The 21,059-nt window shown below is 47.7% G+C and overlaps 1 protein-coding gene across 5 annotated transcripts in view; it reads left to right on the plus strand.

Annotated features, from left to right (window-relative positions):
* Positions 1-21,059, plus strand: part of CUX2 (cut like homeobox 2) — a 313,858-nt gene that overhangs the window by 238,339 nt on the left and 54,460 nt on the right. For all 5 annotated transcript variants that reach the window (XM_034638633.1, XM_034638637.1, XM_034638636.1 and 2 more), the window contains exon 4: positions 17,397-17,475. In XM_034638633.1, the coding sequence (XP_034494524.1) occupies positions 17,397-17,475 (79 nt within the window). The remainder of the gene's footprint in view (positions 1-17,396; positions 17,476-21,059) is intronic.

The raw sequence follows: 21,059 nt of genomic DNA on the forward strand, positions 1-21,059 counted from the left end.
TGCTTCCATCATGACGTACATAATGTACCTCCCAGTCAATCCCAGGGTAGGGGTGGGGGTCAGCTGGAGGCAGGGACCAGTTTGATCAGTGACAAGCCGGATATGGCTGCCTGGGGACACCTAAACCCCCTCCCCCAGTATGTCAGGAAACCTCAACCAATGTCCTCTGATAGTTAACATTCATCATTAATAATCGAAGCGGAAACCAAGAGATTTCATAGCTGTGCAAGGTAATTAAATTATTTACATGAATCTACTCTCACTTGATTATTTCCACATTTCCCACAAAACATATGCCTTTCCCTCATTTGCTGCCATCCTGTGCTCTCAGCTGGGAGGATGAGAGTTGTTGGGGACTTTGCAAGGGCTGCCTGTCTTGGAGAAAACAGCAAAGAAGATGGGGTTCTCCATCTGAGCCCCCTTCCCCTGATAAATGGAAGTGCTTTCTCCCAACAGAGTACAGGGGATGCAGCAACTTTTGCATTTCTAACCTGCATTTTTATATTTTCCCCCTATAAATCATGTTGTTTCCAAGTTTTATCATATGGGGTGGTGGGAGGCGAAGAGGGGAACAGAAAAATTGCTTCCATTAAATTGATGCTGTTCGTGCTCCTGGCAAAGAGAGAATGAGAGAAACTGGGGAGAGCATTTGAAGTAAAAGATTTGCACTGGCATTTTGTGCCAGGTGCTAGGTAATGGGGTTGGGATAGAGGAAAAGAAGCTGGTTGTCCCCCACCCTGGGTGCCTTCTCTTTGTGTCCAGGTACCTGATGAGGTTCCCAGTAGAGTAGGGGGAAAAGTTGGGGGCAGGGTGCCATTTTATACCTCAAAGCAGGGATATAAACAGGGAATCAGGGGCCCTGGAGGTAAGCTGAATGAGCAATGCAGGTACAGGTAAGATGACAGGAGTGGAGACTGAGGCAAGCCTGGGCTCTGTGTGCCACCTAAGGAGTGGCCTCTGCCTAGCTAGTCTTGCAGCACATAATGGAGGCTGGAAGCACAGATTTGGACGCCAGGCTGCCTGTCTCCAGATCCCTGCTCTGCCCATTCTCCTAGCTGTGTGACCTTGAGCAAGTCTCTTGACCTCTCTCCGAACCATCTATGACTTTGTTTCCTCATCTGGGGACTAGAAACGATAACTTCACCTACCACTGATGTGCTGGAGAGGCTCATACAGTGCATTCCTTTGGTCAGTGAGGTAGCTTGAAATCTGCCACAGTGGGAATATTTATGCCACAGAAATTGGCAAACACTACAAAGCAGGGCCTCCCCGCCCCACCAGATAACCAGTTGTTAAACCTTTACTAGCACCGCTCATCACTGCACCTGCCCATAGGGCTTTTATGAGGATTTTTAGACTGTGTGTGTGTGTGTGTGTGTAAAGCACTAAGACCAGTGCCCTGCACACTTTAAGTACTCTGTAAGTATTCGCTATTCTTTCTGGGGTTTTTTTTATGGTCTTGTTATGCAGGAGTGTGAGCCTGCTGTGGCCGCGTTTTCTAATTTTTCCAGACAAGCTGGAAATCTCAATTTTTATGTAAAGATCTCCTGATTTTTAAATGTTGGCTAAAAATGAACATTTTTTTAAACCTGAACAAAACCAAGTGCAGTGAGGGGATTTGGACCATGGACCCCCTGTTTGCAAGTTCAGACTTGGAGGAATGGGCAATGAGTATCGTCTGATTACACCAGGCTGTTTCTCACCTCCCACCTTGGCACACACCACCTTCTCCCTCCTCCACACCTTAAAAACCTGCTCATCCTTTGTGAGCCAGTGCCTCCTCCTTGAAGCCCTCTTCTAGGCAGTGCCCCTGCAGGATAAACCACTCACTCCTTGACTCTCTCTTCAAAGTGCTGCTTGCTTTCTGCCCTTTTCTCCATGGTCTGTCTCTCTTACTGTAGGACTCGTTGGCTGGGTCTGGGGCTCATCATCCCCACACAGTGCTTGGCACACTGAAGATCATAATAAATAACAGTAGAATCAACATCTATTAAGCATTGTATATTTGCCAGTCTGTGAGCTGAGCAATTTTCATGCGTATCACCTTTAATCCTTACGTAACCCTGAGATAGGGAAACAAAGGCTCAGAAAAGGCCAGCAGCTGCCGAGGGCCACAAAGAAGTGAGAGGGACTGGGAATGGAATCAGCCTCCTTCAGGAAGCTGAGCAGCAGCTGAGAACCACGCCCGGAAGTTACAGGCAGTGTGGCCCCGGCTGAGTGGTGCCCTGAGTGTCCAGCTGAGGCTCTCATGGGCCTGTCTCGAGTCACACTCCTCAGAGACATCCAGAAAGGACACTGCTATATTTAAAAGCCTAGGCAGGGTGGCGCTTCATGACATTTGGGTGGCCGCCTCTCCATAAAGGGCATGCATGCTCTTTTAACTCTGCTCTTCTGAGCTGGCATTTTGGAGAACTTCCACAGTCTCCCCTCTTGCGGCCACCTGGGACCCCTGCAGTTCTTCCTCCAGGGGCAAGGATGCCACGGCACATGGTTGATTGAGCACGGGGCAGCAGGAACTCAGGGGCTAGGTCAGGGTCATCAAGCCAGCTTGGAAGGCAGCAGCTGTCATTTGAGTTCGGTGGACTGACCCTGGACTACTCTGCATTTCCGGGGGCACTGGTGGTTGTTTCAGAGGGGCAGGCTGGGGTGGTACTTGGCATCCCTGACCCTCTGCTCACACTGGCGATTTGGCTCCAGCCTTCATGTTCCAGCAGCTTCCACCTCCCACATTCGCTGTGGAAAGCACTAACTTCTAACACCGTTGGAACCCTTGGCCCAGAAATCCCCAGAACCATCTATGACTTGGCCACTTGTTCTGTATCAAGAGCAGACAAAGTGTATCTTTTGGCTGCTGGTGCCTCCACACCCAAGCTGGTCTCTAGGTGGAGAAAGGAGGCACAGCGAGGTCATCCTGTGCCATGTTCATTTATCCATCCCATGCACATTCATTAAGTGCTAGCTAGGCAAGCGCCGTGCCAGCTGCTTTACTGCTGTGATTGATTGAATGCCCTAGCAGTTTTTCATATCAGTGTACCCATTCTACAGTTAGGAAGGCTGGGACTCTGAGAGCTCAGGGACTTGCTCAGAGTCACACAGCCAGGGATGCAGGCTTCAGACCCAGGTCACTCAGACTCACCTCCAAACTTCACAGGCCTTTATTAAGCCTCTGCCACATGCGCCCCCTTGTTCTTCTCTCCCCCTCACTCGTGAACTCACCCCTTTCTCTCCAGGCCCCACTTGGCTTCACCACTCCCACAAGAACACGCAGAATGCCAAGCCCTGCTAGGTCTTTCTCAGCTTTACCTAGGAGTTACTCATCACCAGGAAAGTAGAATCATCCCGATGCTCTAAATGGCCCCTTTTCTCTGAGCCCGGGTGGACTTGAGTGGGAGGACCTAACCATTCTGTATTTATTCCATGGAGGGCTCACACAAAGATCTTGTTGCAGTTTAGAAAGGCAGTTTGTCAGCCACATGGGGCTGCCTGGAAGCGAGAAGTAGGACCAGTATGGGACGCTCCGCTCATCGCTCCTGGTTTTCGTTGGGACTACAAAATCACTATTCGAAGGGGGCAGGGAGGAGGTAGGAAGGTGACAGAACTCAAGAAGAATGTGATGAAGACAAAGCAAGGGGGAAATGGGTGTCTCTCTAGGACAGAGAGAAAATGCTGATGCTTTTGGGGGGTCCAGATAGGCCCACACCTGTACTGCAGGAGCACGGGAAGCTGGGGTGAATTGCAGACCCCCAGCCTGTCTCAACAGGAGACAGCTAGTTGGCTCTAGGCAATGGTTGTCAGTGGAAACGTGGGCCTAGGGTAGCCAGATCCTCTGATTTTCTGAGAGAAGCCAGCAATTTGGATCTCTTCTGGTTTTTAAATGCTGGCTCAATATATATGCACATATTTTCATGCTCACAGTACTTTATGGAGGTGTAATTTACATACGGTAAAATGCGCAAATCTTAAGTGTGTAACTTGATGAATTTTGATGCCTCAAATATTTTTAAAACACTGGAGGGTCCAAGAAAATATGTCCTTGGGGTGCATCTGGCCCTGGACCCCACCTCTAGTCTAATGCACTTTGTGACCCCCATGAGCATGGTGGGATGCTCACACACAGCCGTATCCCATGGGGAAGGAGACAGGCTTTGGGTGAGAACCCAGTGATAGCCCCATTACTCTCACAGCTAAGGCATCGGCTCTGGAGTCCAAGGTGTGAATCCCAGTTTTGCCACTTGCTGTGTGACTTTGGGCAAGTTACTTCACCTCTCTGATGTTTTGTTTTCCCCACTGATAAAATCAGAAAGATAATAATACTGACCTCATAGAGCTATTGTATAGATTAAATGAGTTGATGTGGGAAACACTCAGCAGTGCCTGGCACAGTGACTGCTTTATACATGTTCACTACTGTCTTTTTTTTTTTAAGTTAATAGACTTTTTTAGAGCAGTTTTAGTTAGGTTTAGAGAGAATTTGAGCAGAAAGTATAGAGCTCTCATATAGTCCCTCTTCCCTCCCTGCCCACCCTGTTTCCCCTAACATCTTCCATTACTGAGGTACATTTGTTACAATTGCCGAACCAATATTGATACATTGTTATTAACTGAAGTCTATCATTTACATTAGGGGTCACTCTTTGTGTTGTACCTTCTGTGGGTTTTGACAAATGGCATAACGTGTATCCGCCATCATACAGAATAGTTTCAGTTATTTTAAATCAAGAATCTTTGTTCGTCCCCACGGCTACTGCAGAGAAAGACCGGCTGTAGCTTATGAATAACTTCTGGTGGGCTGGCAGGAACCCCATTTTTTGCTCTCCCACTCAGGAAGTGTAGGACATTCAGGCACAAGAAGGGGACATTTTAGAGGTGAACCTGAGACTGTTCTAATTTACCCAAAATGGAAGCTACTTTCCCACTTAAGGTTGGAAATCACACAAATTCCAGCCCCAAATTCCCTGCCACACAGCTGGCTCTGAGTCCAAAGACCCCATTCGCACCCTAGTTCAGCCCTTCCGGCGTGATTTGGAGCCACTGTATCAGCCTCTCTGGGCCTCTCAAACAATCGTCCTCCCTGTCCAGGGCCACCCCTGGAGTGTGTGGAGGCTCAGATGCACTAATTTGTGTGGAAAGGTCTTTGTACATTATAAAAAGCTCTAGATTAAAATTGGAAGTATTATGATTATAATCAGTTAGGCAGAAAAACTGAGCTGTTAGCAAAGCAAGTCTGGCCCTCAAAGGCTGAGCCACAAGAAGTCAGTTGCATGCAGTGGCTGCGTGACAGTCATCCATGGCTTGTCCCTCTGGGGTGAGGTAGCTAGGAAGTCAGACACACAGCTGGAGCCTGCCTTTGGCTAGAACAGCAAGGCTGAGCCGGGGGCACCCACCCCTGGGTCTGCTTTCATAGCCTGCCGGCCAAATGCCAATCAGCATGGAGCCACGTTTGCAGGATCGGCAGCTCCCAAAAAGAGGAAATTGGACACAGATGCTTCCAGCACCCATGAGAATGAATCTCAATCATCCAGCTTCATCCACTGGCCACACCCCAGGCAGGACAAGAAACGTAATTTCTGTCCTGCCCCCATATATATACATGGCTTTGATAATAAGCTTTGTGACTTATTATATGAGCAGATAGTTGATTTTTTTAATACCCCAAAGCAAAATTTATTTGTAAGGCACTAAAGAAAGCCTCCTGTCCCTTTTATGCCGGGAGCCCTCGGAAGAGAAGTGAAATTGTGTATTCGCAGCTAAAAAAAGCCCTGGCTTATACAATTTTAACAATAGAAAAATGATCTTTGTGCTTCAGTGCATGGATGCTTAAAGGAAAACAGGCAGTCTGTTCAGGTGGCTGGTGAATTACAAATGAGTGGTTCGCCTTTGTTTTGAGTGACAAGCAATTTAAATGCAGTCTTACGTGGAGGCCTGGAAATTCTTTTCCCCAGAAGAGAGTACAGGAGGAAAAGGAAAAAGAAAAACGCTTCCTTTTTGAACTGAGAGATTATATTAGTTGCCACTGAGCAGAGGTGAGAAGTTAGAACTTCATTTGATAATTATAAAATCAGTAGTTTGTGATTGGACGTAATTGATGATTATACTCTTGCTAATAGCAAGCCTGCCAGCCTGCGCTTGTGGGACATTTCATTTTTGCACCGCTTCCAAGCCATGAAAGCCAGCCTGCCGTGGGGCGCTGCTCACGAGATCTCAGGGAGCCTGACATCAAATGCATTTGGGGGCCTGTATTATGTTGGATAAAAAGTGTTCATTAATGCCGACATTTGAAAACACTTTTCTCTGTGCCTTATTTTTAGCCTGGGAATAATTACAAATATTAGAATAAAATTGCACAGTGTTTTTCTCCCCTGCCTCATCCTCTCCCAGCAGACCCACCCCTCAGTCAGAGCCTGGGTGGGCTCCTAGGCCTTGCACTGCCTTTGATTGAAATACCAGTGGGGTGGGGATCAGTGTGTGGGGAGGAGAGTGTCTGTCTTTCTGTTTGCCTAGGTGAGTTAGACCATTGCACAAGAAAGTAGGAAGGGAACTTAAGGCCAGCACCTTCACTTTACAGATGGGGAAACTGAGGCTCAGAAAGGGGGTGTGCCTTGCTCAAAGATGAGCAGGGACTCAAGGCCCCAGCCAAAACCAGAACCCACATCTGCTCACTCCCAGGTCTAGCTTCTCCTGTTTCCTACCCTGCTGTTGGCTTCCCTAAGACAAACGCTAGGGTCCTCTGGGGCATATCCTGGGCCTCTGACCCCTCCCACCTGGGGCTCCTCGGTTACTCCATCAGAGAGCCTGCAAGAGACCTCTGCAGAGCCTCCAAGACCACAGCTTAGTTTGGGCTACTCAGAGGGCATTATTCTCCATCATTCTTCTTGATGAGGGGTTTTATTTAAGTTTGTAGTTTGTAAAGATTAGCTCAGAGAACCCTTAAATTCCCTCCTTATCTCATTCATTCATTTGTTCATTCAGTCAGTGTTGGTTTAGTGCCCACTCCTGACCTGTCTGGTGCTGTGCTGCGAAGGAGGGAGAAAAATCATAGCAGTGGCCATTTAAGATCGTCCAGTTGTTCATACCCCCAGCTGCGGGGTCTCCCTGATTCCCCTCTACCTCTCACCACCCACCCCCCCATTGCCTCTGTGTTCCTGAGAAACAACGCCTGTGGCTCAAATTCACATCCATCCAGACCTGAACATTTCTCCCACTTCCACTGCGGCCACTACCCTGCTCTGAGCTGCCGTCCTTGCTTACCCAGACTGTTAGAGTAGCCACCTCGCTGGTCTCCCTACTTCTGCCCCAGCCAGCCTCAGTCCATTTTCCACACAACAACCAGAGGGATCCTGTTAAAATGAATGTCAGATCATGTCTCTTTCTCTACTCAAGACCCCTGTATGACTTCTCATTCCCCTTAGACGAAAAAGTCCCAGGTCTTCACAATGGCCTGCAAGATTCCATCCCTGCCCTTCTCTTTCTCTTCCCCTTCACTCACCTTCTCCCACTACACTGGCCTCTTCATTGTTACTCAAACAAGCCAAACACACTTTTGCCCCAGGACCTTTGCACCTGTTGTTCTCACTGGCTGGAATACTCTTCCCCCAGATCACTGCACAACTTAGTCCCAAGGCCTTCCCTGACCCTGCTAGACAGCACACACCTGCCCCAGATTCCTGTCCCTCTCCCTGCTTTATTTTCCTCCCCTGTACTTGGTCACATTCACACATTCTATACTATGATTTATTTTATTGTCTACCTCTGCCTTTAGAGTGTCAGATCCACAAGGGTACAGGTTTAATTTTGTCCTATTTGGTGCTGAATGCCCAGTGCCTAGAACAGCCCCCATCTTTAAGAGATGCTTAATAAGGAAGGACCCCCACTTCTACCAGTTTCTTTCCAGCCTTAGAATCACCCCCAAGGATGACACATGAACACTGAGGCTCATTATTCGGCAGTCATTTATTGAGTACCTACTGTGTGTAGGGTTGCATGAAGGGGACACAGCAATGAACAGACAGAACCAGTATCCCATGGTGGGGCTCAGACCTAAGAACTGACAAACCCCGGGTTGAGAAGGTGGCTTCTGGAGCTGGACAAGTCTGGGAATGACTCCCCAGGGAAGGGATGCCTGCAGGACTCACCCCACCAGTGCATTCAATGGAAACCAGCTAGGGCTAAAAGTGTACCCTGCTGGAAGAAGACTGGTTTCTAAAATCTCAAACCTCTGCTATCAAACAGGTGCTTTCCCCTTTTGATATCTGTCACATGATCCCCATTAACAACCATTTGTCCATCCTCTTGGTAAAAGGGCCCTAGCCTGCTGGCTTCTTTCTGCTCCTTGGGCAAATTGCCCAAACCCTATGCTTCCCTGAATAGCTGCTGCATCCTTGGTTGCTTTTTAAACTCTTTGTGTCTCAGTTTTCTCATCTTTAAAATGGTAATAACCATAGAGCCCACCTGTCTTAGTTCCGGCTAACGGAATACCATAGGCTGGGTGTCTGAAACAATAGAATTTTATTTCCTCACAGTTCTGAAGGCAGAAAGTCCAAGATCATGGTGCTGGCACAGTTGGTTTCTGATAAGAGCTCTCTCCTTGGCGTATAGACAGCTGCCTTCTCACTGTGTTCCTCTGTGCTCCTACATCCCTGGGGTCTCTTCCTCTTATAAGGGCATTAGTCCTGGGGCATCTGGCTGGCTTAGTTGATAGAGCACGTGACTGTTGACCTCGGGGTCGTGAGTTCGAGCCCCACATTGGGAATAGAAATTACATAAAAAAACAAAATCTTAAAAAAAAAAAAAAAAAGGACATCAGTCCTATAGGATTAGGGACCTGCCATTTTGACATCATTTAATTTTAAATACCTCTTTAAAGGCCCTGTCACTAAATAGAGTCACATTAGAGGTTGGGGCTTCAACATATGGATTCAGGGGAACACAGTTCGATCTATAACACCACCTCATGGGAGTTTTGCAAGGATTAAGTGAGTTAATGCATTTAAGCACTCAGTATGTGTTTGAGGGACTTGGGGAGGGGGCAGGATGATTCTCCTTGGGCATGCACATAGTAGGTGATCAGTAAACACTACCTGTTATTGTTGTAGTTACTGAGCTCCCGCCCATGTCCATCACCATTGCAAGTTGAGGCATTATGGGGAGAACCTAGAAGCTGGACCTGCAGCCCTAGAAGAGGGGGGGTCTCAGAGCTCAAGCATGGACTTTGAATTAGCAATTTACACCTGAGGATTCAAAATAGCGACAGGTGACCAGATGCATTAAACTTTTCCATCCTATTGGGATCTAGAAGTGTCTAGTGCTGGCTTCTGAGCTGCTAAGATGAGGTCTTTCTGGGACCCCCATGGCCCTCCAGGGAATGCCCCCAAGACCTCAGGCCAGAGAGGGTCTCAGCCTTCTGCCCCATCCATGTAGGAGCTGAGAGAGTCCAGATCAACAATAGCCAACAAAAATAAGAGTCCAGCTCTTATTTCTTATTTAAGCCCCAACGTGAAATTGTAATTTTCATTTGCTCTGCCACATAAGTGATTTATAGCAGAGAGAGTGTTAGCCTCAACCCAGGAATGGAGCTCCCAGCAAACACACTGTGTAAGGCAGGGGGAGTCAGCTTCTAGGGAAGACCAGGGTGCTTGGCTCCTCCTGGCCTCCCAGTCCCCTGAACACCTAGCTCCTCCTGCTCTTTCAGACATTCCAGCTGCTTCCACAAAACTCCCACCAGAGTCAATCCCAAGCAGGGATTAGAAGCATGGGCTTTGGAGTCCAGCTAAGCTGAATCTGTGTCCCAACTCCCACGTGGTTTGGCCTTCTCCAATCCATGCCTCGATATCTTCGTCCATTAAATGGGTAGTAACACCACCTCCTCAGAGTTATGAGGATTAAATGAGATAATACACATCCAACACTTAACACAGTGCCTGACACAGAGTTCTTGCTCTGTAGTCACTATTATTATTAATGATAACAGTTCTTATACCAGCCCAACAGGATAAATGTTAATCCATTTTACAGCTGGTAGAAAATCTAAATATTACTATAAAGAAAAGGGATCTATCACAGACTCATCTTAGAATCACATGTAAGTCTTCTGGATAGTCTAGTCAAACCACCATATGCAGGTCTCCCTGAGTAACTTTACAGCCTCACAGATAGATAGTCATGTACTTTGATGCCTCTCCTGATAGGGAGCTCAGTATTTCATAAGGTAGCTCATTTTGAGAACTTCGAGCTTTCTAAGACTGAGCCTCCTTGAAATTCCCATCATCCTCTCAGCCCCGGTCCACCCCTACCTCTCTATATAGCTTTCAATACAACGGCCAGAAAGATCTTTAGCTGATTACTGACTGTTCTTGGGTGTGTCCCTGAGTCTGCTCCTCTCTTGGCTAAATGTACTCCACAGCCCTCCCCACCTTTAGCCTCCACCTTGTCCTGAATCAGGAATTTATCTCCTAATCATCTTTCTAATCTGTTCTTTAGTCCCCTTCTCCAGCACCCCCCTGGACCTGGGCACCAAACCTCCCCAGCCCCCGAGCAGCCCCCATGGTGAGCAACTTGCTCCCCCATTCACAGTGTCTGGGTTTCTTCCTGCCCTTCATTCTCCACATGCCCCTGTCCCCCTCATTCTCCATGTACCCCCCAAATGTTAAACCACTCCCGTTGGGGTCTGTGCCCCCACACCATGCTCCCCCTTCATTCTGACCCCCTTATTCCATGCTGCCTCCCATGTCAGTGCCTCCCTGACTGTCCATCATCCCCTTCTCTGTGCTCCCCTCAGTGACCACAAGCACTGCAGCTCTCCACACCCCCTTGCTCCCCAGCACCCCCTTAGATCTGCACCCCAGGCCTCCGGAGGGAGAACCAGGCCTCAAAAGGGCATGCCCCACACACCCCTTGCCATCCTGAGCTGATTCCTTCTCTCCCTGGATCTTATTTCCTCTGCATCCTCCTCAGAGGTCCTGATCCTGAGATCTTCAGAGCACCCGCCTCCTCTCGATTGCCCTTAAGTCTTCAGTTTCTTCCAGAATCCTGCCACATCAGACACACCCAGCTTTGTCTCCCAGAACCACCAGAGCCCGGGACCCAGTGGTAAAGGAAAGCTGTTCTCGGAGCGTATTCCACAGAACCCTAGTTCCCAGGTTTATCCTCTGAAGCAAAAAGTTCTGTGGCCTAAATACATTTGGGAAAACATTGGGCTAAACTGAGTTGAAGGGGACTTTCTCCTGCAGCTCTTGTCCAAGCGTCCATTACGTTGATATATTCTGTACATATCCATGCAGAAAGTGTGTGCAGACTTGATCACAGGTCAGCCTGTCCATGCCCAGAGGACCATGCAGCTTGCTTGGGAAGCACTAGTGTCTGGTTGTAACCTGAGCCCCTGGAGTGAGAACACTCTGGGCCACCTCTGCCACCGACTGGTTCTCTCAGCTTCTTCCTCTGTAGCATGGGGGCTATAACAGTGCTCACATCTGAGAACTGGGGGAGAATCCAAAGATAAGGCACTGAGCACAGAATAAGGTTCAGTTTCCAGAAGCTCTGACCATTCTTTGTAAAGAGCTTGGACAGAGAAGTTCTCGATAGCCAGTGGATATTGTCACCACTAGCTTGGACAGCTCGTGGAAGCTCAGCCTCAGGAGGCCCCCAAATTTGTCACTTTTAACCACTTGACAGATGAGAGCTAAGTGGCTAGAACAGGCTTTTGCCTCTTCCCTGACTTAACTGGTTCTGCACCTGTTATTTTCATACTTGGGGGACCAAACACGTTTTCACCCCTTGTATTACAGCGGGTGGTGTAAATGCCACGTGCTCCATCAGACGCTGAGCTATTTCTGATGGTGACCTTCTTGGTGTCTGTAGCTGGCCGCCACCTCCTCCTCCTCCTCCTTCCCCAGATGGCCTTCAGATCTGCCCGTCACAAGCCAAATCTGTCATTCTGGACACTTTCTCCCGCCCTTCTGTGTGGTCGGGCCCAGCCATGAGGCAGAGACACATGGCCTTTTATTTGTGCCAAGCTCACCTGTCTGGGCACGTGGGTGAAATGCACTAAAGTTGCGGACTTTGGAAAAGACATCCTGTGTGGTTGGAAGAAAAATTAATTAACTGCTTTATTAGAAAGCTTTTTGCCAACTTCCATGGGACTCTTTGCCACATGTTAGCCCATTCCTCCCCAGAAGCTTCTTAGGCAGATGGACGGTATTCTTCCCACTTGATGGTTGAACAAACTAAGACCAAGAGTTGCTTAATGACATTAGGCCCAGCACCAGGTCGGGCTCTAATGCCATTAGGAATTTTGACCTGGCCTTCTAGAAACAGACAGGGTCATTGCTCTAAAACAAGATTGAACAAGGCAGGGCACCCACATAGCTCCCTGTCTTTACTATGGGAAGCCCTAAACTTAAACTGATTAAAACTGAGAGCCATTCCAGGATGTTTTTTGATCTCTGCTTTTGAAAATATTGTTCAGCCATTAGATGAGTCTTGAAAGCAGGGATCAGCAAACTTTTTCTGTGAAGGGCCAGATAGTAAATATTTATTTTATTTTTTTAAATATTTATTTACATATTTATTTCAGAGAGTGAGAGAGAGCATGTGAGCGGGGGGAGGGGCAGAGGGGAAGAACCCCCAAGCAGACTCCCCGCTGAGCATAGAGCCCAACAGGGAGCCCCATCTCATGACCCTGAGATCGTGACCAAGCCAAAACTAAGGGTCAGATGCTTAACTGACTGAGCCACCCAGGCACCCTTATTTTATTTTAAGTAATCACTACCCCCAACATGGGGCCCAAACTCAGTGACCCTGAGACCAAGAGTCGCACACTTTACTGACTGAGCCAGCCAGGCACCTCAGATATTTTTTATTTTACAGCCAGAGTCTTTGTCACAACTATGCATCTAGGCCATTATAGCATGAAAGCAGCCATGGACAATAAATAAAGGAATGGCTGCGACTGTATTCCAGTAAAAGTTTATTTATACAAACAGATGAAGGTCCAGATTTGGCCTAAGGACCATAGTTAGCTAACCCTTGATTTAGACCAACACTATCCAGTAGAAATACAATGCAAGCCACATATGTAATTTTATCTTTTCTAATAGCTACATTAAAAGGGAAGAATGAAGGGGGAGTAAACAGAAGGGGGAATGAACCATGAGAGACGGTGGACTCTGGGAAACAAACTGAGGGCTTTGAAGGGGAGGGGGGTGGGGGATTGGGATAGGCTGGTGATGGGCATTAAGGAGGGCACGTATTGCATGGTGCACTGGGTATTATACGCAAATAATGAATCATGGAATATCACATCAAAAACTGGGGATGTACTGTATGGTGACTAATATAACAAAATAAAAATTATAAAAAAAAGTAAAAAGAAACAGGTGAACTTAATTTTAACAATATATTTTACCAAACCCAGTATGTCTATAGTGTTATCATTTTAACATAAAATCAATATAAAAAATTACTGAGATGGGGTGCCTGGGTGGCTCAGTCATTAAGCGTCTGCCTTAGACTCAGGTCATGATCTCAGGGTCCTGGGATCGAGCACTGTGTCGGGGCTCCCTGCTCAGCAGGGAGTCTGCTTCCCCCACCCCGTCCCTCCTCCCCCGTCCCTCCTCCCCCCGCCCTGTCCCTCCTCCCCCGCCCCCTGCTTGTGCTCTCACTCTCTCTCAAAGAAATAAAATTTTTTTAAAAAAATTACTGAGATATTTTACAACCCTTTTTCATCCTGAGACTTAAAGATCCCATATTTTACACTTACAGCCCATCTGAATTTGGAGTAGTCGCATTTCAAGTGCTCAGTGGCCACATGCGATAATGGCTACTGTATTGGACAGTGTAGCTCTAATGGGCAGACCAATATCATAAGGAGACAGTCACACAGGTAAACAACACGCCCTTACAAATTGATAAGCCCCATGAGTAGAAAGCAGAAGGTTCTATAGGCAGGGACCGGGAACCATTAAAGGAATCTTCTGGTATTTGCCCCACCTCTGCCCAGAGTTCCTTTTTCGAAGTCAATGGAACATTCTTTTTTTTTTTTTTTTAAGATTTTATTTATTTATTTGAGACAGAGAGTGAGAGCGTGTGCATGAGCTGGAGGGAGAGCGGGAGGGAGAGGGAATCCGAAGCAGACTCTGCACAGAGTGCAGAGCTGGACACGGGCTCAGTCCCATGACATTAAGATCATGACCTGAGCTGAAACCAAGAGTCGGCCACTTAACCAACTGAATCACCGAAGTGCCCCAAGTCAATGGAACATTCTTATGTCTTTTTCCAAATTCCACCCACCACACGTGCTCAGCATAGTCAACCGTAAAATGAAACATTCAGACCTTGCTGGCTAATCTTTGATAATTTTCCATCTAGGGCTCAGGAGATGAATTGCTTTCATTTCTCATGGCTTTTCTTGGGCTCCAGATCAGCAACACAGCAGCCTATGACCTGGTATAGCCATAGATGATGGCAGCTCAGGGGGTCCAAGCGACTATCCCCACTGACCGGGATGGTATTTCAATCCAGGAGAAAGGGGCCAGCATCTGGATCAGAGCAGGAATTTGAACCCCCAGACCTTGTATGAATCCCACTCTGCCATTTACTTACTGGGTGACCTTCGGCAAGTTGTTCAGTGTCATCGAGCCTTGGTTTCCTCATCTACATAATGGGGATAATTACAACAGCTACCTTTAGTGATTGGTGTGTCCATGGAGAGAGATGATCAAGGATAGTAGAGCATCTGGGACATGGTAAATGCTGAATAATAATAGTATTTATTATATTATAATATATAATTATAATTTATTATTATTATTAGCCCATCAGGGATGCCCTTCAAACTCTGAATTAATTGCTCCCTCCTCACATTACTCTAAAGACTGTAGTGTTTGCATCACCTCCTCCCATGTTGTGGTTCCTCTTGGACGTAGCTATATCTTCCACTCAGCTCTGAGTCCCCAGAACAGGAACTGTGTCTTGTCCATCTCAGCAAGATTGAAAATCTACCTGCACTTGATGATTTTTCCCTTTCCTAGATTCTGGAACATTCTTTATGTTTGCTATTGCCTTTCCCTTCTCCAGGAGACAATTCCTAATGTTCTACCCACCAAACTGGGTCAGCCTCTCCCCACTTACACGCTCTCAGGGCCCCCTTGTACTTTTCCTTTGAAGCATTAGCACTTGTAATTAATGAGTTACCTGGAGGATATGCTTTGATGTTGGTCTCCCCACTGGACTGTGAGTCCCATGAGGCCAGGGCTCAAGTCTGTAGCACATAGCAGGTGCTCAGGAAATGTTTGTTGAATGAATGAGAGACTATCACTCCCTCTGGAATTTAAAAGACCAGAGACTGTTCTCAGAATAACAAGAGAGCTTAAGGAATTTTTGTAACTGACCTTTTTAAAATGATTTGCTCAATGTCCACCATACATTTCCCTCTGCCTCCATTTAAAACAAATTCTCTGTGGACCTTGTAAAACCTTCAGGCTGTGCTGTCCAACGGAAATATAATGTGATCCACGGATGTACTTTTAGAGGCTGTAGTACCTACATTGAAAAACAAGTAAAAGGAAACAGGTGAAGTGAATTTGAATAGAAGATTTTAGTTGACCCAGCATATTCAAGATGTTGTCACTTCAACATGTAATCAATATAAAAAATGCTGATGAGCTATTGTCCATTCTCTTTCTCGTACTAAGTCTTTGAAACCTTGTGTGTATTTTGCACTCACAGCCCATCTCAATTTGTGCTTGCCATGTTTCAAATGCTCAGTAGCCACCTGTGATTTGCGGCTGCCATATTGGAGGCCTTACAGGAACCACTGTGGTTTTCAAATTCTTCTTCCTAGTGTGCGCTACTATGTGTGGAGGCAGGGCCTTTCTCGGGTGGTCTTTGTAGGACACCAGATAAGCACAGCTGGGGTTTATCACCCAGCACCGGACAGAACCTGTCCCCATAACAGGCGAGAAGGAAGGGGTCAGTCATACCAAGAGGTGACCAAGAGGTGACATATATGGGGCTTAATGTATCCCGTGAGTTTTGCAAAGAGCTTTACATGTGTTAAATCATCTGATCCTCCAGCAAGGGAGAGTGTGATGTTATTATTCCCGTTTTGCACAGGGGGAGTAGAGGCACAGGGATTTATGTGACCTGTCTGCTCAAGTACACAAAAGATAGTAAGTTGTGGAACGGGGATTTGAACCCAGGTGGCCTGGCTCCAAGGCTTGTACCTTAGTTGGCCACTTCTATGAATGGACTGTCTCAGAATTGGCCCCTGTCATTTCTCCAAAATGGTGTCACAAACAGGACCTAGAGTTGGGGCAACCCTCTTAGATTTGTTCATTCAACAGATTTTGTTGAGCACCTTCTGTGCACCAGACAACACACTCACAGAGCTCACATCAAGAGAAGGAATTCGATAGCAGACACTCCCCCAAGTGGCATCACTGGGATTGGTAAGACAAGCCCAACTCTGAAAGAGGGCGACTGACAAGTAGATACTCCCCGTAGATTCATCATTGAAGAAGTTGGCACCAGAGGGGAGGTATGTCAGTGTCAGGGAAAATAAAGGCGTTCCAGTGCAAAGGAAGATATTCTGCCCAGAGTGTTCTTGAGGATGGAGGGATGGTGGCCCGCGGGTACCGGGAGCTTGCACCAGCCATGTGCTGCGAAGGCCCAGGACGATGCCAGGGGAACTGACTACCAAGAGCCAGCACCAAGGCAGCTGTGAGGCCGGAGCTCGGAATTCATAGCTGGGAGCAGAGAGGGATAAGATGGTGCTGAGCCCCAGAAATGTCTTGCCCGAAGTCATCTTACGTCACTGGCAGAATGAAAAAGTCTGTGAGCGAGAGAACAAATGCATGAAGGTAGTGCTTCACCGTGGGATTATCCAGCCATTTGTGTTTTCATCAGCCAGGAACCATTTGTTGAGCCATTTGACATCTCACGAGAGCTTTCACAATTTCTCTGTAATTTTCAGTGGCAAGAAATAGTCCCCAAATGTGTCCCACTTTCCCCCAGAACATGTGTCATATTTGGATCTCCAGCATGACCCTTTCATAAGCACAACAATAACAATAGCTGACTGTGCGCTGCCAGGCCCTGTGTAAGCACTTACGTGCTGCTTCATTCAGTCCCCAGAAGAGGCCTGGGGGTAGGTTCTACTTTTCCCCCATTTTCCAGATGACGAAACCTTAGTTAGATCAGCGAGGGCCAATGATGTGCCCAAGGTCACACAGCTGGAATGCAGTGGAGCCAGGATTTGAACCTGGACTTTTCTAACTTCATACTTTTGACCTTCATGTCCCCTCCTCCTCCCCCATCCCATGTTTGCACATGTAGAAAATGATCATATTTCCTGGAGACTCAGATGCCATGGTTACACATGACTCTCTCTCTTGTTTCCAAAGGTGGTGGCCCTTAGTAAGAGAAGTCAGGAGGCCGAGGCAGCTTTCCTGAGTGTTTACAAGCAATTAATTGAAGCACCAGGTAAGATACATTTGGGTTCCATAATTGAATAATTAATGACAAGGAAGAGCCAGCCGTTAGGTCGTTACACAGGGGCCTCCCCACAGTATCTAGGGACAAGCCAAGGCTAGCCCTCCACAGGTGGGGTTTGTTGGTGAGGGGTGAGAGGGTCCACACCCAGTCTCGTGTGACATGTCCCCACATAGTTCCTCCATCCTCCCCCATCACCTTCCAGTGTTAGCCAGGGAGCTTTAGGGGGCCCCTGGCAAGATCTCCCACCTGGACCTTCTTGGGGAGCCAAGTGTCTTGCCTGTCAGAACACCCATCCCATTGCTTCGAAGGACAGATGGTGCCCAGTGCTCTCTGCCAGCTGAGGGCACTGGAGGAAAGACCTCAAATGTTTCCCCAACATGGCACCACCAACCTCAACCCAAAAGAACACATACTTATATGACTCTCTTTACATAAAATATGAAGACAGGCAAAAATTAATCTGTTGGCAGTATTCACAATGCCCAAAAGGGGAAACAACCCAAATGTCCATCAATGGATGAATAGATAAATGGAATTATGATTCAGCCATAAAAAGGAGTGACGTGCTGACACGTGCTACAGCATGGATGACCTTCACAGGCACGGTGCTGAGTGAAAGAAGCCAGACATGAAGGTCTCGTAATCTAAGATTCCACTTATATGGAATGTCCAAAATAGGCTTATCTAAAGAGACAGATATCAGATGGGTGCTGGGGGCGGTGACTTCTAATGGGTGTGGGGTCTCCTGTTGGGGGGGAATAAAAATGCTCTGGAACTAGATGGGGATGGTGATCGCACAGCTTCATGAATGTGCCAGATCCCACTGAAGTGCTCGGTTTAAAATGGTAAATTATATGTTCTGAGAATTTCACCTCAACTAAAAAAAATTAACCTGTGCTGTTAAAAGTCAAGAGAGTGGTTTCTGTTAGAGGGGCGATAGTTCCCAGGAGGGGCCTCTGGGGTCCAGAGATGCTGCTTCTTAATCTTGGTGTGGATTACAGAGCTGTGAGCAGTTTGAGAATACTCAACTGTATGCCTAGGATATGTAGATGCACTTCTGTAAAAATGTTTCCCTTTTCCAAAGTGGCCCATCCTCTGCCACCTTCTCATTTCTTGACTCAGAAAAGGGAGCCCAGAGAGGTGTAAGTGATTTGCTTAACAATGGTGAGGCTGGGAGGAGACCCTCTGTGCCAACCCCCACAACCCAGACAGCCTCCCAATCCTTTCCAGGCCCTTCCACACAGCTGCAGGAATCAATGCTATCAGGTAACTGGGGCTGGGGGGTTATGAAGAAGAAAATGAAATCCCAACTAAGCCAAGTCACGGAGAAGGCAAAATGATTTCTACTCAATGTCAAGGTCATTTGTAGGATCTGTGTGTTTGTGGGTGAGAAAGTCCCTCATTCCATCTGTCTTGGGCAACTAGAGTGGCTTGAATAGTGTCCTCCCAAAATTCATGTCCACCCTGAAACTTGGCATATGATCTTCTTTGGAAGCAGGGTCTTTGCAGATGTAATTAGTTAAGGATCTCGAGATGAGACCATCTGGATATAGGGTGGACCCTAAATCCAATGACTAGTGTCCTTGTAAGAGGAGGAGAGGACACAGGAGACACAGGGAAGAAGGCCATGTGAAGACAGGCACAGGCTGGAGTGATGTGGCCACAAGCCAAGGAACACCTGAGGTGGCCAGGAACGGGAAGAGGCAAGCTGCCCCAGCTCCGGAAGTGCGTCAAAGTTTAAAAAGCTCTCTCTTGGTATAGACGTTGTTCTACCCGCTGTATGTTACAGCCCCGAGGGAACAGGCAGACCAGCCCCCTTCATGGGGTGCCCAGAGATTGAGTCCGATGCCTGAGGTCTCACAGTCAGGAGCCTTGGGGCTCAGGTCTCTGCACCCTCAACAAATACGTCCAGAGTGGCTGCTCCATGTCACAACTTAGCTACACAGGGGAGGCTGTGTTCATTTCCTGGGGCTCCTGGAACAAGTTACCACAAAGTGGGGGACTGCGAGCAACAGATATTTATTGTCTCGTAGTTCTGGAGGTCAGAAATCCGAAATTAAGGTGTCTGCAGGGCCGTGCTCCCTCTGAAGACTCTAGGGGAGGGTTCTTCCTTACCTCTTCCAGCTTCTTGTGGTTGCAGGTGTCCCTTGGCTTGTGGCCACATCACTCCAGTCTTTGCCTCTGTCTTAACAGGGCCCCCTCCTCCCTATGTCTGGGTCCCAGATCTCCAGCTCTTTTCTCTTATAGACAGAAGTCATTGAATTTAGGGCCCACCCAGGTAATCGAGAGTGATCTTCTCCAGAGATCCTTAACTGAATTACATCTGCCAAAGACCCTTTTCCCAAATAAGGTCACATTCACTGGCTCCAGGCGTTAGGACATGGATGTGTCTTTGGGGGCCACCATTCAGCCCACTGCAGAGGCGTGTGCAGACTCCATCCTCTTTGCCCTGGTCCTACCCTCTGGTCCCCTACTCCCAGGAGGGCAGTATGCTGTGTGGGTCTTCTCAAGGAGGATGTTTGAGCAGTGAGAATGGCTGGGGTGGACAGTACAGCCCTTGGGGCTCTATGCCCACCACGAGGACATGGGCCTGGGGCATGAGGCTGAGACAGCCATGACTGCAGCCCCGGCCATTGTCACCCTCACTGAGGACCACATCAGGCATGTGGCTGAGAAGCCCCGTTCCTGGCAGGTGCTTTGCTTATGTCTCTACTCTCATCAGAGGTATCTGGAAAAAAATAATTGGGAAAATAAACCCTGTTATTTACCATCATTTTTCAATCCTTAAGGTCCCACAGGCTCAGTGACAAATGACATTGGAGAGTGACCCACAGTAGACCCCAAAAATATCTCCTAGGAGTCCCCACACAAGGCTCCTCCTGTGGACCCCATATACCTCCCCTCTAGCACCAGGGGGCAGCACTGAGACAGGCTTGTGATTCCAGGCTCAGGTTGGAATCCTACCTGGACCACTTACTCTCTGGGTGACTGCAGATGAATTAATTGACTTTCTGAGCCCTAACCTCCTCTCGTATAAATTGGAGACTAAGCTACTCTCGTCATCATGTATGTGTCTGGCTTCCCCAGAAGTGAAACTCTCTAAACCTAGGACTGAGTCATACTGGATTTGTAGACCCAGAACCTGGTACACAGTGAGCACTGAATAACTGTTGAATGAGTGAGAAATAAGACTCAGACGCAGAAATGGGGGGAAGTGTTATTTGAATGAAAAGGTGCTCTTTCAACTAGAGTCCTCTGCCTGTCACGTGTTTATTTCCTCAAATAGCATGTATTAAGTGCCTGCCATGTGTCTGGCACGTGCTAGACACTGAGAACCTAGCCATGAGCCTGCAAACGCAGACTTGGGCCCAGCCCTCAGGGACCTTGCATTCTGGTGGTGGAGGTGACCGGATCATCACTCGAATAATCATTGCTTGTGGCAAACCTAGGGGAGCACCAGCAAGTCTAGTGCTTGAGGGTGAAGAGAGGCAACGGCCCCTGCTTGGAGAAGAGTCATTTAATTCTGGGGTTCACTGTGAAACCTCATCTTTCTGGAGATAGGGCCGTTAACA

This window comes from Ailuropoda melanoleuca, chromosome 12, assembly GCF_002007445.2.
Source record: "Ailuropoda melanoleuca isolate Jingjing chromosome 12, ASM200744v2, whole genome shotgun sequence".
Lineage (NCBI taxonomy): Eukaryota > Metazoa > Chordata > Mammalia > Carnivora > Ursidae > Ailuropoda > Ailuropoda melanoleuca.